Genomic DNA, 26143 nt, shown 5'->3' with positions numbered 1-26143 from the left:
CTCTCTCCCTAAGGCACCTGTTCAGTGGTCTTTTTTTTTTTTTTTAAGATTTTATTTATTTATTTGACAGAGAGAGGCACAGCGAGAGAGGGAACACAAGCAGGGGGAATGGGAGAGGGAGAAGCAGGCTTCCCACCGAGCAGGGAGCCCCATGCGGGGCTCGATCCCAAGACCCTGGGATCATGACCTGAGCCGAAGGCAGACACTTAATGACTGAGCCACCCAGGCGCCCCTCAGTGGTCTTTTTTAATTCTTCCAGTCAGCAAGGAGCTCTGGCTTTCTTCATCCAACCTCTCAGCCCAAGTAGATTTCCACCCCTCACTGCCTCAAGGCTCACACTAATCCCTCATTTTTTTTAAATCCCTCCTTTTATTTTTTATTTATTTATTTTTTATATTTTTAAATTTTTTATTGTTATGTTAATCACCATACATTACATCATTAGTTTTTGATGTAGTGTTCCATGATTCATTGTTTGTGCATAACACCCAGTGCTCCATGCAGAACGTGCCCTCTTTAATACCCATCACCAGGCTAACCCATCCTCCCACCCTCCTCCCCTCTAGAACCCTCAGTTTGTTTTTCAGAGTCCATCGTCTCTCATGGTTCGTCTCCCCCTCCGATTTCCGCCCCCTTCATTCTTCCCCTCCTGCTATCTTCTTCTTTTTTTTTTTTTCTTAACATATATTGCATTATTTGTTTCAGAGGTACAGATTTTAAATACCTGCTTCCCCAGCAGAAGTTGCTTTCTCAATTCAGATATACCATCTCGGTAGCAGGTCAGTGTCACTGCCCCCCATCAGGGACAGTAGCCAGCCTCCTTGGGGACTTACAGGCTAAATGTCTTTGGATTCGTGCAAACTTGACATCTGATTACCTTTAGAGAATGCATCTGGCTTAACTGAGCGGGAAAGTGATGCTGGCAGAAAAAGATTAAAATACGGCAGAGCCTGGCCTTTCTTTCCTGTTCTCGCCTGACTCCACAAAAAGCCACCTGTGACTCGTCCACATCAAGTGAGATTTTTCACACCAGTGATGCTGATGGATCTCTGCACAGCTTTAAGCAAGCAGCTGCCAGGGGCTATCTCTCTTCCCCAAGACAAGTGGATTTGTCAAGTCCCAAAGATCATATTTGCTGTTGCCCTGCTCAGTAAACAAAACAAGGACAGTAACTCAAGAAAGTTTTATGGGCTGCACATTTTTATTGATTTAATGGACTTTGTTATTTAAAAAGAAAGTCATCACAGCCTTTCTATAGGTATGACCATCACAGTAAACTCAATTCAGACCTTTCATTCACTGTCAGGTGCCTACCTGTGGACTTGGCAACTGATCTGAAGACTGACAGGGAGAAAGGGTGACAAGAGGATCGAGGGAGGAGAGAAGGAGAAGGGAGGGAGAAATAGCAGAGGTACATAGAGAGGCGTCTCTTTATAACTAGTAGAGCAGTTAGGAGGCAGGTAAGATCTAAAGCCAGAAGACCGAGGCTTGAATCCCAACTCTGCCCCATATTAGCTACGTGACCTTAAGCAAGTTTCTTAACCTCTCTGTCTCATCTGGAAAATGAGGATGATACTAGTAACCACCGCCTGCAATCGTCGTGAGGAATAGACAGCAAACACAGCACTTGGGCTAAATGGCTGCCTGTATCACCTCCGTCCTCCCAACAGCCTTCTGAGCCGGTGTGTGTCAGTTTCCCACTGCGGCCGGGCCAGACGACCACAAACTCAGTGGCTTAACACAACACAAATTTATTATCTTACAGTTTTAGAGGTCAGAAGTCCTGAAGTCAAGGCATCAGCGGGATTGCATTCCTTCTGGGAGCCCTAGGGGCAGATCCATTTCCGTGTCTCTTCCCCAGTCCTAGAGGCTGCCTGCATGCGCCCTGCCCCTTCTTGGCATCACCCTGACTCCCGCTGCTGTCTCAGACCTCCTTTTCAGACTCCCACCGTCCCTCCTGGAAGGAGCCTTGTGGTTGCACTGGCCCACCCGGATAAGCCAGGATAGTCTCCCCCGTCTCAGGATCCTTGACTGAATCACCCCTCCAGGGCCCCTTCTACCATCTAAGGCGGCATAGTCGCAAGTGCTGGCTATCAGGATGCAGACATCTTCGAGGGGCCACTATCTGTCACCCACAGTGGCTACGGTTACCCCCGTTCTACAAAAGGGAAACTGACACACGGACAGAGTATGTGACTTGCCCAAGGTCATGCCGACCCCCGCTACCTTCCTGCCTCTCAGTGGGTTAATGTTTATAAAGCACTTGGAAGGAAGCACTAAGCTGGGTTAACTCTTACCGCCATGCCGTGGGCATAAAAGACAGAATACTCAGTAACAGCTTCAGCTTTAAGTCAGTGACGCCAACACAAGGGTAGGTCTGCTTTGGCTGCTCTGGAGCGTCTTTGTCTCCATGAATATTTGGATGCAGTCTGGCACTGATGTGGAATTGGGAATTTGGAGGAAGGAAGACCTGTTCCTCTCCCCACAGCTGTGAGTCTGGAGAAAGCAGCCTGAGCATGGCAGCATGAGGCTAGCATGAGCACCCTAACCTAACATGCTGTTGTGAAGTGGGGATGTCAAAGGCGATCCTACCAGTTGACAAAAAGGGTTTGTAAACTACTAAAACACTGTCAATGTTAGCAGCCATTTGCATATTTTTTTAAAAGATTTTATTTATTTATTTGAGAGAGACTGAGTGAGAGAGCACAAGCCAGGGGGAGAGGGAGAGAGAGAAACAGATTCCCCGCTGAGCAGGGACACCCCCACCCCCGACACAGGGCTGGATCTCAGGACCCCCAGGATCCCGAGATCATGACCTGAGCCAAAGGCAGAGGCTTAACCAACTGAGCCCCCCAGGTGCCCCAACACTTGCATATTCGTTGACTAAAAGAAATGTTATGATTTTAATAAAACAAAGGATGCTGGAAGAAAGCAAGCTGCTCTGGCATGCAGAGCCGGGCACTTACCGCTGCAGATCCCCTGCTTGTTGTAGAACCCGAGGCCACAGCTGCTCTCGCAGCCGCCCTCCCTCAGCACTTGGAGGGGGTCTCTGCAGGCCACGCAGTGCTTCTCCGTCGGACCCCAGCAGGCAGCACAGGACTCGTGGCAGACTGCAGGCAAGCGGCAAAATCAGTGGACAATCTATAGCAGAAAGGACGCGTTGCAATTTTTCTTTCAAAGGTTTAAGAATTCATAAGGAGGATGTTGGAGCCTTCATTCCTAAATCGCATATGTATACCACAGGAGAAAAAAACACCCTCCACCAAAAATAACTATTTCTGTTGGCCAGAAGTACAACTCAATAAATTACTGCTCAGAGACTTGGAACAGGAAATCAGAGGCTTTTGAGTAATGGGAATCACAGGGAAGGGAACTATAGTTTTCTAGACAAAAGATGGTCTGTCTAATGAAATCAGATGGCCCTCCATCACCTTGCCACCTTGTCTTTCATAACCATACAATGAAGTGTTGACAGGATCACCGCTCCTGCGTCCAACACCATGAAGAATCAGCAAGGAGGGATGCCATGTACTCTCATCCTGGATTAGACTTTGAAAGACCTGCTACTGCTGGATTTCTACTGCTCTCTCCCCGCTTTCCATCCCTGTCTTCTCTCTATCCCACCCCCATCCCTTCCTTCTGTCCTCCCTCACGACTCTTCTAGTCCCCCCCACCCCCCGGCCCCACCACTAGCTTCTGCTCTCAACATGCATCTTGAGTACCTTTCTCTTACAACTTAACTTGCCAACCATACATTGTTCCTAAACCAGAGTTGTTCCTTTAACACTCAAAAATATCCTCCTCTTCCAGCATTTGATTTTTACTACTCATGCTTGCTTTTCACCTTAGCATGTCTGCAAAGAGAGGCTATTCTGAGTGATTGCTGATATTAAAAGTTGGTTAACTGTATGGCTAACCCCAACCTATTCTTCTGTTAATGCATCCTAATTTTCAAAATGTTTGCTTCACCGTGGAGCACAGCCTGTTCTGCAGAGGTATTCATTCTGACCAAAATTGGTGGGGGAAATGCCTTTGCTGATCGGAAGAGACTTGGGAACTAAATACGTAAGTAATTTAATTATGTATCCCTTTAGAATCAGAAAAGGGTGCCTTCATTGCAAATCTTAAGATCCAATCCTCTCTTCTCAGCTCGAAACTGCGCAGGAAAGCCTTTAATTTCAGACAACTTTCCTCCCCCAACAAACGTAGAGATAATTACAGATTCTCTTAAATGCTATGGGGCACCTGGCTGGCTCAGTGGGTTAAGTGTCTGACTCTTGATTTCAGCTCAGGTCATGATCTCAGGGTTGTGAGATCGAGCCTTGTGTCGGGCCTGGCACTGGGCCTGGAGCCTGCTCAAGATTCTCTCTCTCCCTCTCCCTCTGATCCTCCCCGACCCCCGTCTTAAAAAATGTTAGGAAGGGCTCTCTGATAAAGAATAACAGTGGTGGGGGCGGAAGGAACCAACTTTAGGTAGATCTAAAGGATGAGAAGTTGCCAGCCCTGGAGAGAGCCAGAGAACAGCATCAACAAAGTCCTTGGGAAGAAAGGAGCTCAGGAGGTCAAGGAACTGACGGCTGCCCCTATGGCTAAAGCTAGCAGACGCAGAGGGACCAGCAGGGCACAGAGGGGTGCAGTGAGGAATGGTGGGACACAGTGCCCTGATTCATGGCTGGAGGGATAGGCAGAGGCCCAATCAAACTTGACCTTGGAGATCATGGAAAGAAATTAGGATTTTACCCTAAGTGTAATGTGAAGTTTCAAATGGGGTTAAGCAAGATCAACACAAGCCCTGATTCTCAAAGCTCGCTCTGGCTGCCGAGTAGGGAGGGTTTAAGGACTTGCATGTAGGCAGACAGACCAGCATGGAGTCCACTGCTCTGGTCCAGGCAAGAGATGACAATAGCAGATGAAAAACAGAGATGGAAGAAAGTTTACTTATTTATGAGCTGGTTCCCTTGCTAGACCGTAAGCTTCATAAGGGCAGAACCCATTTCCATTTAGTTAACTCTGTGCTGAGTACACTGCTTGGTACTCTACACCTGGTACTCATTTATATTTAACACCTTATTTATATTTTATAAGTGTTACATGAGAACACTGTTAATATTAGGATAAGCTACCCAAAGTACATTATAATTAAAGATGTGGATTAAAGATCCGAGTAACAAATTCCACCCTGAACATCCACGAAATCTGTCATTCATTCTTATTCAACTACCCTTCAATTACTGACTATAGTCATCATCTGAAGTGTCTATCCCTTCTTGTGCCTCTGCCTTACTGACTCAGGAGTTGATTCAAAGCCATTACCTAAACAAACAAAAAAAACAAAAAACCCAATTTCATTCCTAAGAAGGTTTTATGCCAGGCTAATCTATCCATGTTCAACAGAAGCACCTACCACATGCAGGGTGCTGTGCTTAGCCTGTGGGGCCTTCCCAGCTAGCCACAGGTCAGAAGTCAGCTAGAGGAAACATTTAAACCACCCCATCACTTGAGCTCATTGGTAGCATTGCACAAACTGCACCAGGGAGCAAGTACTTGAGAGGATGATGGGAAGTAAGACTAAAAAGACAATAGGGGCCAGATCACAAATATCATGGAAGGCCAGGTAAGGACCTTGGACTTCATCTGTAAGAGTTTTAATCAGTTTTGTTTCTTAGAGAGCTTACTCTGCAGTGGGGAGAGGAGAGGGTAATTAACTCAAGACATTCTTAAGGGATGAAATCATCTTTTGTCAAGGGAGCACAGAGGAGGTGAGAAATTAAAGCACGACCCTCTAGTTCTCTTCGGGGATTGGTTGGTAGGGGTGCAGACATTCAGCTGCACTGGCTTTTAAACTAGTAAAAATACTTCCAACTGGTTGGCAAAGGGATGTCATCCTGGTCCCTCCCTGATGATTCTGGTTTCATCCCTGGGAAGCCTGCAAGACACTGTGTTCCAGCAACTGAAAGCTCTGGCACAGGAGAGAGTCTCAGGTCCGTCCCCCCCCCCCCCAACCTTCAGACCAATCTGATCTGTGCCATATGGCTTGTTAAATATTTTTTAACATTATCCCTAGTGTTGCCAATCAGAACAGGGCCAAAGGATGAGCAGGATAGAGGCTACAGGCTTAGGGACGGCACTCAGGCCTGTCACAAACTGAGCTGCACCTAACATTTCAGCCCTGCCTTCTGCTACCTCCCTCGAGCAGGCCAGTTCATGCAGCAGGGTGCCCTAAGCATGCCGTATACGGGTTCGTGGGTTCCAGATGACCCACACAGGATTCACCCAGCTGGCAATGCCTCCAGCCCCTTCGACAGCCCCTGTAATCCTGGTTACACTTGAGAGGCTTAAGTTGTCACTACTTCTGGGAAGCTTTGCTGAACTTGTCCAAACAGTCCCTTCTTCCTCTGTGTTCCTGCAGCACGTTGTACCTCCTCTCTTATGCTATTTATCCTATGTCCTATTCATTTGGTTACAAATCAATCCCTTTCAACAGAATATAGTATCCTCCAGAACAGGGGCCACGTTTGAATCACCTCAAACCCCCAGTGTCCAGACTGATAACTGGTACAAAGTCAGCATTCATTAAATGTATGTTAAATGAATACACACACAGCAGATTTTTTTTTTTTTTTACCGGTTATGACAGTCATCCTATCAGTTATCTTCTACATGGAAACAACTAATCATGAGGTCATAGTGTGAACATGTGATAACTTAAGCTAGATAAACTTGAGGCTGTAAATGTACCTAATAAATGCTGGAATCCAGATCTCCTTAGGATGGTAAGTACTTATGCTACATCTGTATAGAGTACCAAATGCGAGGCCGCCTTCTCTGTGTCCATAGCAAACAAAAGGCATGTTCAAATGGTCAAGCAAAGCAGCAGAAGGGATTTTTATTTCTTCAATATGGAACTATGCTGAGCTGTCATTTCTTTTTCTTTTCTTCTTTTTTTTTTTTTTTTGAGCTGTCACGTTTCTTATAATGACATACTCCTACTGTGTTTTGCAATTGATTTCTAATTTCTAACACTGAACACATGCTGCTGCAGATAATCTCTTCTCCCAGGCTTATTTTACATGTGGCTTTTATTACACTTGGGTTATTATGAAAAAGAGAAGGTCACTCCCTGACTTTTCACCATAATTTCTCTTAGTGATACATTTCAGATCACCCAGGGTTTGGACTGTATATTGTGAAAACGTGGCAATAAATTTAAAAAGAGGGCTAATGAGAGAAAACCATCTTCTTATCTGACATGCAGTAGATAATTTATTTAGGAAAGCCCCTGACTTTTCTAGAGCATAGCAAGACATGTGCTGGCTTGCTGAGCAATTCATTTCAAAATGAAAAGGAACGAATTACCTTTCTTTTGGCAACTCTATATTGAAACCAGACTCTAAAAATAAGAAACTTATTTTTGTTACTTGATAATTTTGAGATAGAAGATTGCTGTAAAAAAATTTTCAACCTGTGCTTCTCTAAGCATGCAATGCAGCCCCTTTCCAGGGAAGTGTGAAAAGCACTTCCTTTGGGCCACTTCTCATTTTCCAGGAAGCCTTCCCAGACGCCAGTGGGCTCAGCCTGCAGTTCAAAATGCCCCTCAGGAATGAGAAAGAGCTTCTCCTTTGGTCCCTCACCTTTCCCATGGCCTTTTGGGATAAGTTTTCCTGCCATTCCCAGGGAATTGGCACACTGGATCAGCAGGCCCTTTTAGGTTCATCAGGCTGCAGTTCAGATTTCCAAACCGCCAATGGGGTTTTCACCGGCAGCTACGCAGAAGCAGCCCAAACTGCAGACACAAGCAGCTATGTCATCCACAAGTCAGATTCCTTCATTCCCATCCATATCCATTTTGTAGCAACCGCTAGCTTTTGTCCTCATCACACAAATGACGGGAAAGTACTTGCCAAGTTCTAAAGTATTATCAGGGGGGTAAATTTCCAATAAGAAGCTCTTGCTGGATGAAAAAATGTCCTATCTTACCCTCAATTTCACTGTTCCTTGCTTTCCTAATCTGTAAAGTGGGAATAAGAGTTGTTATACATAACTCATGAGGATATGGTGAGATGACATATTTGAGAGAGCGGAGAATGTCACGCGTGATCCAATGAGCAGCATACGGTGCGAGATCTAGCACATCTTGTCTCAACTGGTGTCAAAAGCCCAAGTAAGTACAAAGGGAGCAAATTAAAGTACAGCAGGAGACAGAAGAGGAAAGGACCGTAAAGACTATGGGAAAGGTAGGTTCACTTAGAAAGGACGTAAAGAGAGCCCTCGGAGATTATTCCAGCAGTTACAAAAAAGGGCTCCAGCCTTTCCCAGAGGACTCCTACTTTAAAGCTCTTCCCTCGCAATCTCTACAACACATCAACCAAAGCCCTGTGGAAAATGACTGAAAATAGCTTGGTGACTGTTTGAGGAGAAGCCCAGATGCTGGCCAGACTACTCTCCTTTCCCCCATCACAGCCCCACGGGAGGCCAAGGCTACTTGTCTAAGAAGCACAAAGGCCAGACAAATGTAAAAGGAAAGGAAGTTCATGGCAGTAATCATAGTTTCGATCCTTTTACTACAATCTTCCGTCTCCTCCAGGCTGGGTCTCCATCTTCAACCTGCCTCCCTGTGCCAACAGAAAACTTTACATCCCGAAATGGGAATATCTGGTCTTCATACATTCTGAAGACCCAGATGTCCTTGAGGGAGTTCCTAACAGAAAAAATACAACTACATGAAAAAAATCTTCAGCCTCATAAATAGCCAGACATATGCAAATTAAACAGGAGAGCAGCAGCTCCTTGCGATCGGTTAGAGGTGCACACAGAGACCTGTATGCATCTTGGAAGCAGTGCTTCGGGAGAAGAAAAAGGGGAAAGAAGGATTCACTGAGGTAACAAATACACCAGTCCACTGGAGGCTGGCTGATAACGGGGGAGGCCACGCATGTGTCAGGGCAGGGAGTCAACGGGAACTCTCGGTGCCCTCCTTTTTATTTTGCTCTGAACCTAAAACTGCTCTAAAAAAAATAAAGTCTTTAAAGTAAAAAAAAAAGGAAAAGAAGGATGAAATACCTACCTACTAATATTTATGAATATTTAAAATTGAGCACACACAGAATACATGTTAAATTGCATTTGAATCATTACTTAAGTGGGGAGCTGGAGGGGCGGGGAGGGAAATGAGAATAGGTTATGGAAACAAAAGGAATAGACAGGCAGACAGACAGGCCTGGATAGATGAGCGAGAGGAATAGCCGGCCCAGGCTAGTCATGGGAATGAGCTGATAAGTATGATGAAGTCAACTCTCCTCATGTGAATCCCAAAAATCAGTAAAAGCAAAAAATTAAACAAGAGTCCATTTTACCTCAACCAACCTGACAAACAAGAAGACTCATAATACCTCATGCTGACAAGGGTGGTAGGAAGCAGGCACTCATTTGTGTCTAGCCAGAATACAAATCACAACTTTTTCAAAAGAGAGTCACATATTAAAGTGTCATTGGCTTCAAAGAGTGCACATATACCCTTGGGCCCAGCAATCACATGTCAAAAGAATTTACCCTAATCAAATATATGTACCGCAATTTCTATTAAAAATGTTTACATCATGGTTATTTATGATAATGGAAAAATTAGGAACAAACGTCAAACCGCAGAGGACCAGCTGAATGAATTCTTGCATAGCCCCTGATGGAAAGTTATAAAACAGCTTTAAAAAGATTTTGTGGAGGATAATAAATAACATGGGGAAAGCAGGCAATAAAACTATATATAGAGTGTGATTTTACCTTTGAAAAATAATGTGTGTATGTCTGTGCATATAAGACACACACACACACACACACACACTCATAAATCAGGAAGACATTCACCAAAATACTGACAGTAGTAATTTGGGAGAGTTTGAGTCAGGGATTTTTCGCTGATTTTTTTATTGTGCCTTGAATTTGACTGACTTTGTCAAATTATTTTTTGTAATACATGTGAATTCATTTCATACTTAGGGGAAAAAGAACTACTCAGGGGGAAGGGGGGAAAAATGCCTGTAGTCCTTTTTCTTAAGGCACATGCTGGGTAAATAGCTAATTAATCTATTAACCACATTTGTGATACAGCTGAATGATTTGCTCATCTTGGGTAACATATCTGAATTTTTAGCAGGGTCTTCTGTAGAGCTTGAACCAAAGGGATGACTTCCCAGCTGGCAGGGGCTTTGGCAGGTCCACATGGAGAGAGATTTTACAAGTAGGCTAGCTTTTCACGGGTACATAAGTCAGAGGATGATGGCAGACATTCAGCTCACAAGGAACATTCTTCAAGTCACCCCCTCTCACTCCTGCCCCTCTACCTGTATGTCTTCTTTTTTTTAAGATTTTATTTACTTGAGAGAGCAAGAGAGAGAGAGAGAGCGAGAGAGAGAGTGTGTGAGAGAGAACACAGAAGGAGAGGGAGAAGCAGACTCCCTGCTGAGCAGGGAGCCTGACACAGGGCTCGATCCCAGGACCCCAAGACCACCACCTGAGCCGAAGGCAGCCGCTTAACCGACTGAGCCACCCAGGCGCCCCTCTCTACCTGTACTTCTAAATCTACAACACAAGTACACTGCAAAAGTTTTCAACTGCGGTGACCACCTCGGCCCAGCCTGATGAGCCAAACGGACTTCTCAGATTCCACTCATCCGCTGGGACCAATGGCAACCCACAGCTGCTAGGACTCCTGGGTTTTTTCTCAGCCCCTATTAATTAAATGGCTGTCGATTTCTCCACTGATACCTTGAATCTATTTGTCTACAGAAATTGAAAAGCCAGAGGGACCACCAACCAAAACCAAGCTTTTGACGGGGAGAGCTCTCAGACTTGCCGCTGCACTAGCATAGCCTGCTCAGATGGCAACAGTGATAACACGGAGGGGCTGTGGGCTCTGTGGGCAGCCTAAAAAGGGAGGGGAAGGTCGTGCAGGGAGAGCGTTAGGGCGGGGAATAGGAAAAAGAGAGGATGTATGCCATAGAGTCCAGCTAAAATAACTGTGAACCCTAGGAACTGGGCCGAAAGCCAGAAGACTTGTCACTAGTTTGTAATCCACAGCTAAAATATTTGGGGGTTCAGATTTGTCAGAAGAACGGGATCTGTCTGGAAGATAAACTCCCTTGCATTTGTGGCGGCCTTTCTCTGCTGGTATGTGATGCTTTTGTCTGTCATGTGTCGTTTGGCGCACACAGCAAGGGTCTGTAAGCAGCACAGGCAAATGCCAAACATAGCTGGTCTCCAGCTACAGCGAAGATCCCGGGCGCAAGCCTGGCAGCTGCTTTTACTTTTTCTCCATTTAACCTCTACATGAACATCCGAAGCGGGAGAGGACTTGGAGTACCATCGCCACTTGTTTCCCCGGGTCTAGTTCCCTCAAGAGATGGACAGCAGGAGGGCAATCCTGTTGTTCCCCCTTCTGAACGGCTTAGTTGTTTTTTTTGTGTGTGTGTGTGGGTGTGTGTATGTGTGTGTGTGTGTATATGTGTATGTGTGTGTTTAAGAGTAACCCTTCCAGCTCTGATAAGGCACTCTACCATCTTGAAGAGGAGGGAGATGGAGGGAAGAAAAAGAGCAGTGGGGAAAATCGAGACTCTGGAATTTTCCTGAGGCCACACCTAGCCAGGAATTGCTGATAGGAAGTAAATAATAGAAGCTAAATGGAAGTTAAGTCACCTGCAAGCTGAAGTCTAGGCATGCCTGAACACTCCTGTCCTTTCTCCTCCATGCAATGGTTTCTTACACTTTTCTCAGTCAAAAATTATTCCAGAGGGCCTTCTTTGTGCTTAGCACTATGGGGAATTCAGAAGTGTAAAACCTGTCCCTGCCTCAAGAATCAGTCACTTCCTATTACACACCTTTTAAAACTGCCTTTATAGCACCGATAGTAATGAATTCATAGAGTGGTAATGATCTGAAATTTTCTGTATACTTCTTTACTGACACTCTTCTCCCATTGAGGAAGTAAGTTCCTCAAGCCCGGGCAGTTTTCCGTCCATTCACTCTGTATCTCAGGTTCCTGGTACATGAAAGAGACTCAACAAATATTCCTTGCACGCACAGAATGGAAGAGACAAGAATATCACTTGAAGCAATAAGTCCCCTTTACAAGACACTCAGCAATTAAGGGAGAGACCATAATTGCAATATATTACCAGAGAAGGCTTAAACAATGCATACGATTTAAAGAGCAGAACAGAATGAGTGAAGACAGTGGAAGGATGTGCTGGGTCCCCAAACTGATGAGGCAATCTGGCAATGAAATAGGGACTGACCCTCCAATTCTGGGGGATGTGGGAGGGGCCACGGAGGATGCCAGCTTCACCATGACCATCCCGACGGAACCAAGGGGTGAGGAGGGGTTCCTTGTCTTCTTGAGGATTCCAGAACAGCAGTTTCATAAATGCCTTTGCCAAGAGCTCTGCCCTGGGCACAACCAGGCTGAGCTAAGCCACGTGCTGGAACATAATGCCAAGACCCATTAAGTCTTCACTGCCTTGGACCTGTGGCTCCAAGGGTCAGCGCTTCATTTCCACAAATGGCTGGGCTGCTCTGGTCAAACAAAATTCCAACAAATAATTAACTTTACAAGTTCCTCTGTTCAAACTACAGCTTTTAAATCTCAACTAGGTCAGCATCCCCTATGTAATTTTACAGGCTCAGTTACCCTAAGTTTTCCCTCTAATTATACCATAGTATTGGCTAAGAAACAAAATTCCAGACTCTCAACACTTAATCTGAGCATTTTAAAAAAATAAAAGGATTTTAACTTGTGATGAATATAGTAAACTGTTCCCTATATTTACTTCTCCATAACATATGAAAGTAGATTTTATTTGAAATCAGATGCAAATGGCACAAAACTCTGTTTCTTAACGTAAGCGATTTGATTTTCATTCCCATAAATTGAAAAATAAAGGAACAGATTCAATGACAACAGCTGCCTTTTATTGTCCACACACTATGTGCCAGGCATAACATATTTATGTTTTTCAAACATCTTTTCTCATGTTCATCATAATGGTTTAAAGTAGATGACATTGTCCCCATTTTACAGTTGAGGAAATTGAGGCTCAAAGCAGTTAAATGGCCCGTGCAAAGCCAGATAGCAGTAAGTGGCAGAGGAAAGAATCAAAATGACCCCCCCCCTTCATACAAACCTGTAAATGTTCAATTGCTTGGTTCTTCAAGCTTCAAAGTCTAAGACTACACAGCAATCAGATATAGAATAAACTGCACGGATTTGCAGGTTTATGTGATTATTTCTTTACCTCCCTGTAACCAGCAGCTAACCCTGCCTTGATTGCAAGCTCACTGATAGGAAACTCTATGATAGAGTCTTATTTCTCTTCATATCCTCAGGACCTCAAGCAGTGGTCAAAGGAGAATGAATGTAGGAGAGAGCGAAATGGAACAGGGAAGAAGGATAATGAAAAGAAGAAATACAAGTCTCCCAACCCATATGGAGGGCTTACTAAATGCCAGGCACTATCCTAAATGACATATGTGAATTTATTCCTTTAATCCTTACAACCAGGCTATATGACAGACATTACTGTTGCTGCTTTACCCATAGGCAATTGAAGTGTGGAGTTTAAAAAAAAAATACTGTTTGTAGTGACAGAGCCAAGACTGGAATCCAGGTGGTTTGGCTCCCGAGCCTACAGTCTTAAGCACTGTGTCACACTGCCTCCCATCTCTGGGTTTGCAGAATGAAGGGAGCACTTGCCACAGGGTACGCACAGCTCCATCCTCGGGCCTTTGTGAATACTGGAAGTTTGGATCGGACAAATCAAACACTGACTCACGTATAAAAACGGGCTAAATTCTACTCTTTCTTTACTCAAAGTTATAGTCTTATGAACTACTTTTTTTAAACGAATCTTGCATGGTGTGTGTTAGTTTGGTTGTTTTCAACTTTTTTTTCTTATGGGCTCCCATGCCTAGGATTTGTGTGTGCAATAGTTCAGCGGTCCCACCAGAGTGGAACAGGGGTTCACTGAAAAGAGGGGTAAGACAGGTAAGGAAGAATGTTTTCAGGGCATGGTGAGCTGAGTCTGGATCCAGAGTTAGATTCCATAACAGGGTTTCTAAGAAGAGGTAATGGAACCACCACTCTGGTAGAGAGACCACAATAAATCCAGGACAAGCGGTACCCAAGAGCCATGCAGGAAAGGTACAAGGTCATGTGGTAGATGGGGCAAGCAAGGAGCATCCTTACCTGGGTCAAGCCTGACCATCAGGCTGGGGTGACTCAGGGACAGGCTGTTAATTCCTGGAAATGGGTCACAACAGACAAGGTAGAAGGAACCAAAGGAGAAGCCCAGTCCAGAACCTGATGTCCACAGGGTCAAGAAGAGTGGGACAGGGTGGGCAACAGGGATGTTGGACCAGATCCAGCTGGTGGCAGAGGAAGCCTAGGGGTTAAGGCAGAAGCCCAAGTGCCAGGTCTAAAAAATGAGTTCTGGTCCCTGAGAAGGTGACTACTCTTTGGCCCTACCTGCTGTAGAGAAGGGGCCATGTCTATCTTGTCTGTCCCTGACTTAGATTGGTACAAAGACTGGGTGGTGCTGAGCCTTCAGGTGAAGCGATCGAAGCATCAAACTCCAAAATCGGGGAAGGCCGAGGAAATAAAGCAGTGACTGGTATGCAGGTGCATAATGTGGTCTGTGTTTACAACACTATTCAGTTTAACCAAGCACAAGAACGTAGTAATAACATTAATATCTGCACACACAAAAACACATTCATCTGCCCCTGTGTGTATGGGAGTGTATACCACAAAACTCAAGGGAAAAGGGAAAATGTTAAGGACCCCTGAGGATGCAATTCTCTGGCAGGACCCCATGCCTTCTTTCAACCCTCTGGTGTACCTGCTCCCACTCTCATGCTGAAGAGCCATGTGTTTATGTGCCACTTGGCTCTGCCCCATATTTGTCTCTCAGCCCTGTATTCGACACAGTGAGCATGAATATTAGGTAATTTCCAGTAAACTTCTGGTAATTAATTTCCTCAGCACAGTGTTCACTTTCTTTTGGTTTTGATGGGTCAATAAAGTGGCAAATTATGCCGGTCACCACATAAATGACCCTGCCAAGAGGAATCAATCCAGAAAAACCTGTTGTTACCATAAAATGGCAGGCTTCTCCTTGGAAAGTTCAGCATGTGCTGGAAGAGCCCTGGTTGACTGACCGAATTCCAAGGTCAGTGGTGAAAAGCCACCAAAAATAGCACAAGCACAAATGTTGCAAAAAATTCCAATAATGAGAAAGCTTATTTGGAAAGCTTATTTGGGCTGTCTCAGCACTGAAACAGTATATGGAAATTGATCACAAGTTTAGCTTTAATTTTTAAGATCATTCTCGCTCGCTCTCTCTTCTTGCTCTCTTCTTTCTTCTCATTTTATGCATAAAAATGCAACCAGGCTGAACTAAAGCAAATTGGTTTAATTCCCTGGAGGGAGCATGAACAAATTTTCCCAGCAACTTTCTACCAGAGGCATTTGTGTATGGGTATGTGGATGGAATGTGGAAGCAGTCAGCTACGTAAACCAGTAATCAAATGAAACATTACCCATTTCAAAGTGCCCTATAACAGCATGAACATCCCCCACTAAAACACCGGGCATGGGAGAAAGGAAAATGGCCCCCCAAAAGAAAGGGAGAAAAAAGTAAATATGTATGTGGGATGTGTGGATGGGGGTAGGTGTTACGGAGGGAAGAATAAAATCTAGGGGGAATTAATTCCCTTTTTAAAGGCAAATCTGTCACAGGAGTGCTAGCAGGCGGTCTCTTTGATGGGATAGAAGAAAGGAGAAGAGACTACATTCAGTAACTTCATCAAATTGAAATTTTAGCAGTTTACCTAAATTGCCCAACCATTATATACTTAGGAAGGTGTTTGGATGTGCCCACTTTAAGCCTGTTCTAAAGTAAAGGTAAACAGAACACGATAAGTAAGAAACATTAAGGGTTCTTTTATCTTTTATGGCTGAGACTCCTATTGAAACACTGGTCCTTCAAAGATCCCCAAAGGGTAATACGTTTCCTCATTCATCAAACACTTGTTCAACAAACTGCTGAACAAATGCTGAACACTTTGTGCAGCCCTTGACGTTGGGGATACAGAAGATATTTTTACGGGTTGCAGAGAGCTAGCATGTCTTCTATTCTCATTGTAATTGGCTCCAGGGTAGGCCCTGCCGTCCTCCTATTTGTACGACATAAACAGCACCGGTGTTTCCCTTCAAGATGGTTTCCATCAGCCAGTGGATCCTGCTTCTGCGCACAACCTGGAATGGAGGCCAGCAGACTTTCTACATAGGACCTCACATACCACAGAGCTCATTCAGCCCGCAGAGCCAGTAAATACCATGCACTTACTCTTTTTTACTCTATTCCCTCCAAACGATCCTCCTGAAAATCTAACCAAGAGCATAAAAGGAGGAAGCATATGAGCTGACCCTCAGACTGGCCCACCTTCAATGCTCATCACATCTCTGCACCCTGTCCTGCTCAGCTGCAGAACCTAGCTACCACAGTTCCTTGTAAGACGCCTAAGACCCTCCCTCTGGCCTGTCTGCCTTTTCAGGTTTGCCTGCCACTGAGCACCCTGCCTTAGGTTCTGAGCACACCTGATCCTCTGTCTCCTGCAGATAAGCTTAGAACTCCACCCTCTGTCTTTGCTTCCACCCCATCTCCCATTCCTGCATTTATTTTTTTTTCCTATTCCTGCATTTAAAACATTCTTTTTTTTTTTTTTTTTAAAGATTTTATTTATTTATTTGACAGAGAGAAACACAGCAAGAGAGGGAACACAAGCATGGGGAGGGGGAGAGGGAGAAGCAGGCTCCCCGCTGAGCAGAGAGCCCGATGTGGGGCTCGATCCCAGGACCCTGGGATCATGACCTGAGCCGAAGGCAGACGCTTAACGACTGAGCCACCCAGGCGCCCCTACATTTACTTTTTTACTTACAGTCAAGATTATAATCACTACTGAAAAAATGGCCCAGTATAAGCAACAAATTGCATTAAGACCACTCTGACTTCCAGAGACTATGATAATATTAAGAACTTCAACTAGTTCTTAATTTAGACACACAAAGCTACTAAAGTATAGAGATACTAAAGTAAGAGTAAATGTAAATGCCATCATCTGTTTTGCTTGTCCAAGTTTCCTATCATGATGTCTCTTGCTTATTTCTGTTTCTCCTTCACTCTTCAAGTAGAAATAAAGTTTAGAAAAAATATAGATCTGTTTCTCCCTTCATTTTCATTTAAGCACTGTGTATGCACACAAGGAAGGAATCGAACTTACGACACAATGACCACCCTGATCTGAATTAAGAACTGTTCCAGGGCCCCTAGGCATGTGCAGAAGGACTTCGAGAAATCTTACCACACACGCACACATCACCAAAGCACTAATAAGCTTATAAAAACATGTGTCATCTCTCTCATCCACAGTTCTTGGCCCATTAAGAGTCTCGTTCAGAGTTTCTTCTCAATACTTGAAAAACTGCTCACAGCTCCTGGTGCCCCAGATCTCTTGGAGGTGGGGGTGGCTTTCTCGGTGGCTGGGCCAGGGCTTACCTGCACAGGAGTAGCGGTCTTGGTAGAAGCCGTCCTCACAGCTGGACACACACTGGCCATGCTGCATCAGCAGTGGAGGTTGGCAGGACGAGCACTCCAGCCCACTGGTACACGTGGAGCACTGAGGCTGGCAGGCTAGCTCCGGGCACGGGTGGGGGAAAGAAAAAAGGGGCAGCTCTGATTAGCTCAAAGACGCCACTCCGGTGCCAATTCTTACGTAGCCCAATTCTGAGGCTCTGGAGACACCGAGAACAAGAAAGGCAGGAGAGTCACTGTACCAGCCTTCATTTATATGGCACATATTTCATGCCAGGCTCTGCATGAAGTGCTTTCTATGTAGGAATGCATTTAATCTTCACAACAAGCCTCTGGGTAGATATTATTAACCCCCGTTTTTCACATGAGGAACAAGCTCCCCGAGGTTAAGTCACTTGCCCAAGGTCACATGAACCTGGCATTTGAAGCCAGGGGCTGCTGAGTCTGCTCTTCTTATCCAATAGCCCCCAATATCTTTCTCCCTCAACCATTTCCTAAGAATATCCCTTGTCTCTTTTCTTCCACAACCCATGGCAGAGATAGAAATAACTTTCAAAAAGGCTAAAGATTAGGAATCAGGAAAGTAGGGAGAAGTAAATAATTACAAAAATAATAAAAGCAGTTAAGCTTTATTGAAGCTTGACAATATCCTAGAAACTATTCTAGACACTTCATGTGTATTAACACACTTAATCCTCATAAGAACCCTCTGAGGAAGGTACTAGTCAGTATTACTCCACTTTACAGATAAGAATATTGAGGCACAGAGCAGTTAAATACTCACAGCTGGGGTATAAACCAACACACTCTTAAATGGATAATTAGCTCCATGAGTCAGAGATAGGAGAAAAAGTAACGATGATCTGGCCTCAAACAAGCCAAATTCTGCCAGGTAAGATCTTCTCAGATGCATAAGAACTCTGAAAATTGACATGAACCCATTCTGGATCTCCCAGTAACTCACAGGAGATAAGCTCTACTGCCGATTATCTGTGTGATGTTGAGCAAACCAGCTGATTTCTCTGGCCCCCACGTTCCCCACTTGCAAAATGAGAAAGTTCTAGTAAGAGATCTCAAATGCACATGTCAGTTCTAAAGTTCTATCTTGGATTAACTGAGTGTTGTAATAAATGACACCAAGAATCCCGGAGATATTACTAACTTTGAAAGTCTTCAAAAAATGAAAAATCATATCACGACTACTTAGTAACATCTGACCTCCACATCGCCTATCTCTCAGTAAGCATCAAAACACCTGTGAAATGTTAGAAGCAAGAGACCTTCGGGTAGAGATGCCAAGTAACCCATAGCTGATGTTACTACCCTCTAATGGTCTTTGGAAGTTGTGCATTTCCTGCATGCATGGACCCCCTCCTTGACAGCAGTGGGCCTCAGTCCACCTCTGGGCTGTCTGCCCAGAGCCATACCTAAACAGAGAGCTCCAGCTTGGTAAAATCCCAGACCACAGCTATGTACACACTGTCCATTCCGCAGCAACTTTGTGGGGTCCTGACATAGGTCACAGTGCTCCGGAGATTGAGAGCAGGTCAAGCAGTCTGGGTGGCAACGAACTACAATCAGGGACAAAGAAGAGAGAATTTAGTAAAGACCAGAGGATTTCTTTTACATTCTTCCAAAAAAGAATCTACAGAGTATATGCAGTTGTATAGAATATGAAGAACAGAAAACTCTGGAACTTAGGTATGAAAAAAGCCCCCAAATAGCAAAAGTGATTTCAGTGCAAGATTTCAAAGAACCTCTCCTTGTCTGAAATATTATGACTGTCTCTGGTAGCTACAAATTGAAGACACTAAAAACATGACTGAACGGTCCTATTAATGCTTCTACCTGCTGGAATGCCTCTACAAACAGGAATTACCAGCTCCGTAATATATGATTTAAATGAATTCAATAATTTATGATTTCTTAGACGTTCTTCTTAAGCTTTGGCATGCATAGAAAGTTAAGACAAAACACAATTTTACAAAAGTTATTTTCTCAAAAAAAGCTTTCTTCTTTTTTTCTAAAAAAAGGCTTTCTTCTTTTTCTCCAAAATTCAAATCTCATTCCCAACAACTGGGATGATCATTGAATTCAGTGGCAATTGTCAGCGAAGGACTTCTTTCAGGTTTTGAAGTTGTCAAGGACTTGATTTTTAAGGTATAGTACATTTTAATATGCTAAATATTTGTTCTGGAAAGCCCAGGGAGCCACATTGCTAAAGGTAAGATAATTAAACCATAAAGTTGCTTCGCTTTTCCCATGATAAGCTCTTCATAGAAACACTGTGATTAGCCAAAATAAGTTGAGTGCAACAAAAGCAACCGCCAATATGAAAAATTATGATCCACAGATGAAAACAATTAATTATGAAATACGAATGGAAGAAAATGCCACTTTTCCAAGTGAGACTAAGCTTATAGGCAAATTACTGCCCAGCCAGAGCAACGCCAGTGCTTGCCAACAATTATTAACTGGAACTAATTCAACCCCAGGTGATTTGAAAGCAGAGTTGCAGAACAAGTAGATAAAATTTTCTTTTGGAAGAAATTAATGAGTCTTTAAACTTCAAAAACCCATTTGAGAACTGCAAAAGGAACCATCTGTTTAATAGCTCACCTTAAAAAAAAAAAAAAAATGGACACCTGTAACAAACTTTCAGCAATTATTCCTACAGCTTCAACAACGGAACAGTCCTAACATATATATTTGCCTTTGCAAGTTTCCCTGCTTTATGCTGATATCCATAATAATCTTTTCAAGGTAGGTAAGGCACATTTTACCAATGAGGTAATTAAGATTTAGAGAGGGTCAAGGACTTGCCCAAGATCACATACCCATAATCTGCTGAGTTTGGCAAATACATAGACAAAGATTCAGTAACATCATTTGGTAGAAAAATTAGCAAGGGACAAACCAACCAACCAACCTAGTAGGTGACTTGAAAAAAAAAAAAGGCAAGAAGGGAAAAAGAAGATCTCTCTGAAGTTTTTGGCAGTAAAAATATCTCGGCAGAAATAAATCAGACATGGACCCACCTGACGTACAATCTGGACAGCACCGTCCCTTCACCACCTGGGCTAGTGTGGCCACTGGACACGGTGAACAAGAGGGCTCGTAGCAAGTGACCTGAGAGCCCCAGCACTCACACACCTTGCAAGGGCCATCCTCCCACTTCTCCCCCTCCTGTACGAAACAGTAAAGAATCACACTATCAGAATTGCCAAAGTTCAGAAGACGGTCTGCTGGTGGAGAACCTACAATTTCCCTAAGGGACAAAATGAAGGTCCTGCTCCCTACCATGCAAATCTAACTCTGAAATAGGACAGCAGTTGAAGAGTTCCAAATTTAAAAAGGAAGATATTTCTCCTTCTCTGTTTATAATTGATTTGTTTTAATGCAGAACCCAGGCACACTGATAAACTGGGAAAGCATTCTGGGGCTCCTGGAATAAGCAAGAAGCCTGTAACACTTGTTTCTCAGCCTATCTCACCAAAAACAAAACAAAACAAAACAAAACAAAACAAAACAAAACAAAAAAGCCACCAGAGGGGATTACTATGTACTTAGTGATTAGCAGGTACATTACATACAATCTTTATAATAACAGTGGGAAGCTGGTTAAAGCCCTGAATTTCCTTATGGTTACTCAAGTAAGAGTAACAGTAGAGTCATTATATTGTCAAAAGGATAGCTCCTGTATGACCATTTTTAGTGGGCTGTAGTTGTGCATGGGCTTTCTCATGTTGAAGTATTCTTTTCAGCCAAGCAAATTATGGTAATAAACATTAGTACTTTGATGAAGGATTCAAAGTGAATTATAAAGAGCAATTCCTTTTTGCTCACTATCCCACTCACCCTGAAGATAGGAAAGAGACGAAAGTTCCTACCAGAATGTTTTGGGGTGATGAAGGAGGTAAAACAGGGAAGGATATTAGAGCATATTATAATACCAATATTTGATAAAATTTTTATTTTTTTAAATTTTTTTTAAAGATTTTATTTATTTATTTGACAGAGAGAGAGAGACAGCGAGAGAGGGAACACAAGCAGGGGGAGTGGGAGAGGGAGAAGAAGGCTCCCCGCTGAGCAGGGAACCCAACACAGGACTCGATCCCTGGACCCTGGGATCATGACCTGAGCCGAAGGCAGACATTTAACGACTGAGCCATCCAGACGCCCCGATAAAATTTTTATCAAGCCAACTGATGTTGAACATTCCAAACAATTAATGTGGCTATAGTTAGCAAAAATTAATGACAATATTAGAAAAAAAATCAGGAATATTATCTTGAGAAGGTAGAAGGGCTTTTCTTCCATTTCAAGGCAAACTGGATTACCAGACCCCCCCCTTTTTTAAATTTTTTTTAAGACTTTATTTATTTATTTGAGAGAGAGAGCATGAGAGAGAGAGAGAGAGATCTCATGAGCAGGGGGGGAGGGGTAGAGGGAGAAGCAGACTCCCCACTGAGCAGGGAGCAGGATGTGGGACTCGATCCCAGGACTCTGGGATCATGACCTGAGCAGAAGGCAGCCGCTTAACTGACTGAGCCACCCAGGCGCCCCCCAGCCCCCTTTTTCTATAACTTCCAAAATTATAAGCTTCCTTGTGTGAACAAACATGCTTGCACTTTCCCTTAAAAGAAAACATTGAATGTTGTCCTGCAAAAAACCTGGGAAGAATGAACACTCAGCTTTGTTTTGGGGAGCTAACACTCCCAAACCCCAAAAACTCTCCATGCTTTGAGGAACATGAAATTGCACTGATGGTTAAACTGAATTTTCTAGGCCAGAAAAAATCAGAAGGAGGAAATCATCACAAAAAAGGGAAAGGTACGTGTAGGAGCTTGTAGTTGGAGAAGTATTAATTATTAATTGTGGGGGGGAAATAGGGTAAGGGAAGGAGCAATAGTTTCAATGAGTTAAAGTCTTAGTTATCATTAACTGGACCATGGTGCCATCAAACACGACTGTCAGAAATACTATGACATTAAGGTTCCCCAGGACAGTTTATGTAGATCATTGCTTAGAATAATTCTATAAATATCTGTGTACCAGTCAAAAATCTATACTTACTGGAATACGCTTAACTTCACTTGCATTTGAAGACATCTAGGAACAAAGAGAAATGTATTTATTATACCACTAAAAACACCATTAGGCTGATGTACTTATTTTCTCATTTAAGACTTATCCATTTTGCCCAAGTAACATGCAACTTCATTCGTTATGAATAGAAAAAAAATCTTGTATGTCAAAAAACAAGAAAAGCGTATGATAGGAGGTGAAGACAACATGCCGTGGAAATTTTTTTTGAACTCTTATTCTTTGTGCTTAAGCACTTGGCTTCAATTTGCTTCCACATGAAGGACTCACAGTCAAGAGATCTAAGCCTGTAGGGGCAAACTCTTCTGTCTTGTAAGATACCACAGCATTATTTATGGGGATTTAGACCCATTTAAAACAACTTGCTTTTCTTTATTCCATCTGGTTTAATTTACCTCAAAAACAGGTAGGAAAAATGATACTATGATTGAGAAATTAGAAATTCAACATATATAGGCAGCCTTTAATCTCCTACATTCTTAAGAAACAAGGATGACTAAGTTATAAACCACTTATGAAACAAACAATGCCAACAGCATAATAACAATGATGCCATTTTTTAGCTTTTTTTTTTTTTTTAATGTGCCAGGTTCTGTTCTAAGTGCTTTACAGGTATTATCTCAATCACCCCATAAGGTAAGTACTATTGTTATCCGTTCTTCACAGATGAGGATTAAGTAACTTGTCCGAGGTTATAGTCAGTATGTGGCAAAGTAGATATTTGAACTTAGAGCCCCTACTGTTAACCCTACACAGTGCTCTCTCCCCAGCACATAAAGGTTGGCAGATGCAATTTTCCCAAATTACGAAGCAAAAGTACAGAGGACTTAATCCCAATTCTTATCATCTTATTCTGATTGGTCAATGAAGCAGTTGTCTTTATGATCAACTGGCCTATTTTTTAGAACACAATTTATCAACATTCCAAAACCCCATGTGGAAAATATGAGCTGTATAAATAGAGCAAATTTGAAGAGATTACGATAGGAAAATACATTTTCCTTCGGGTACATAATTTTTAAAAGCGCAGACTTAGAAATAAAACCTTAGCATGATCATTTGTTCTTTGGGTGTTGAGTTTAATAAGCTCTTTATAGATTTTGGATACTAGCTAGCCCTTTATCTGATATGTCATTTGCAAACATCTTCTCCCATTCTGTCGGTTGTCTTTTGGTTTTGTTGACTGTTTCTTTTGCTGTGCAAAAGCTTTTTATCTTGATGAAGTCCCAATAGTTCATTTTTGCCCTTGCTTCCCTTGCCTTTGGCGATGTTTCTAGGAAGAAGTTGCTGCGGCTGAGGTCGAAGAGGTTGCTGCCTGTGTTCTCCTCTAGGATTTTGATGGACTCCTGTCCCCACTCCCCTCCCCTCTAGAACCCTCAGTTTGTTTCTCAGAGTCCATAGTCTCTCATGGTTTGTCTCCCCCTCCAATTTCCCCCCCTTCATTCTTCCCCTCCTGCTATCTTCTTTCTTTCTTTTTTTTTTTTAACATATAATGTATTATTTGTTTCAGAGGTACAGGTCTGTGATTCAACAGTCTTATACAATTCACTGCGCTCACCATAGCACATACCCTCCCCAGTGTCTATCACCCAGCCACCCCATCCCTCCCACCCCCACCACTCCAGCAACCCTCAGTTTGTTTCCTGAGATTAAGAATTCCTCATATCAGTGAGGTCATATGATACATGTCTTTCTCTGATCGACTTATTTCGTTCAGCATAACACCCTCCAGTTCCATCCACGTCGTTGCAAATGGCAAGATTTCATTCCTTTTGATGGCTGCATAATATTGCATTGTATATATATACCACATCTTCTTTATCCATTCATCTGTCGATGGACATCTTGGCTCTTTCCACAGTTTGGCTATTGTGGACACTGCTGCTATAAACATCGGGGTGCACGTACCCCTTCGGATCCCTACATTTGTATCTTTGGGGTAAATACCCAGTAGTGCAATTGCTGGGTTGTAGGGTAGCTCTTTTTTCAACTTTTTGAGGAACCTCCATACTGTATTCCAGAGTGGCTGCACCAGCTTGCATTCCCACCAACGGTGTAGGAGGGTTCCCCTTTCTCCGCATCCTCGCCAACATCTGTCGTTTCCTGACTTGTTAATTTTAGCCATTCTGACTGGTGTGAGGTGGTATCTCATTGAGGTTTTGATTTGGATTTCCCTGATGCCAAGCGATGTTGAACACTTTTTCATGTGTCTGTTGGCCATTCGGATGTCTTCTTTGGAAAAATGTCTGTTCATGTCTTCTGGTTAGCCTGGTGATGGGTATTAAAGAGGGCACATTCTGCATGGAGCACTGGGTGTTATACGCAAACAATGAATCATGGAATACTACATCAAAAACTAATGATGTAATGTATGGTGATCAACATAACATAATAAAGTACATTTTGAAGCAAAAAAAAAAAAAAAGCTAAAAAAAAAATATAAAACCTTAGCATGAAATTTCGCCGCCCCATCCAATCCCTCAAAATCCTCTCAATTCTACCTGCAAAATAAATCGAGAGCCTGATCACTTTCTATCACTTCCTCCCTAGACCAAAACACCATCACCACCTCTGGACTATTGCTGAAGACCTTCCAACCAGACCATGACTTCCAATCTTGCCCCCTTCCGTCACTCGCCCACAGAGCGGCCAAAGTGACCGTTTCACAAGTAAGCAGGTCACAGCACTGCTGCTCAAAGCTCGCACGGCGCCCACGTGTATGTGAGGGTAAAACCATGGTGTCCAAGCTACCTAGTGGACCTCATCGCCAAATCTTTTCCCCTCATTCACTTGGTGCCAGCCATATTCACTTTCTTTGTTTCCTGAACACACCACGCACACCTCTGCTTCAGTCCTTTGCATTTGCTGGCCTGTCTTCCTAGCACATTTTCTCTCCCCTGGTCTCCATGTGGCTTGCTCTCTCACTTCCTTTAGGTTTTGCTCAAACCTCTCACCTTATGTAAAAAAGCACCTCACTCCCCTCAGCTACTCTCTAGCTGCTCTATTCTCTGCGCAGTACTTGTTACCCCCTGATGTGGGCAGGCATCTGTCCTCTGTGTCCCCACACTAGAGCATAAGTTCGCCGTAAGAGCAGGGACTCCATCTGCTTTTTGCTTCTGTGTCTCTAGTACCTGGCACATAGTAGGTGTGCAATCACATCTGTTGAACAAATGAATAGTTGAAAGATATGAGAAGGTAATGGCCCCTCATTAAACTAATCTTGAATTATTAATTTTTTTTTTTTTTTTTTTAAAGATTTTATTTATTTTTTGACAGAGAGAGACACAGCGAGAGAGGGAACACAAGCAGGGGGAGTGGGAGAGGGAGAAGCAGACTTCCCGCCGAGCAGGGAGCCCGATGCGGGGCTCGATCCCAGGACCCTGGGATCATGACCTGAG

The 26143-nt window shown here is 43.4% G+C and overlaps 1 protein-coding gene across 5 annotated transcripts in view; it reads right to left on the bottom strand.

Moving 5' to 3' along the window:
* Positions 1-26143, bottom strand: part of FRAS1 (Fraser extracellular matrix complex subunit 1) — a 404790-nt gene that overhangs the window by 200164 nt on the left and 178483 nt on the right. For all 5 annotated transcript variants that reach the window (XM_032400603.1, XM_032400602.1, XM_032400606.1 and 2 more), the window contains exons 11-15: positions 22716-22751; positions 20678-20825; positions 19067-19210; positions 17604-17738; positions 2967-3110 (exon numbers count right to left, since the gene is read on the bottom strand). In XM_032400603.1, coding sequence (XP_032256494.1) covers positions 2967-3110; positions 17604-17738; positions 19067-19210; positions 20678-20825; positions 22716-22751 — 607 coding nt within the window. The remainder of the gene's footprint in view (positions 1-2966; positions 3111-17603; positions 17739-19066; positions 19211-20677; positions 20826-22715; positions 22752-26143) is intronic.

Source organism: Phoca vitulina, unplaced genomic scaffold (assembly GCF_004348235.1).
Source record: "Phoca vitulina isolate PV1807 unplaced genomic scaffold, GSC_HSeal_1.0 scaffold3, whole genome shotgun sequence".
Lineage (NCBI taxonomy): Eukaryota > Metazoa > Chordata > Mammalia > Carnivora > Phocidae > Phoca > Phoca vitulina.
The sequence above is the reverse complement of the archived record's forward strand: the minus strand, read 5'-3'. Positions and strand labels throughout refer to the sequence as shown.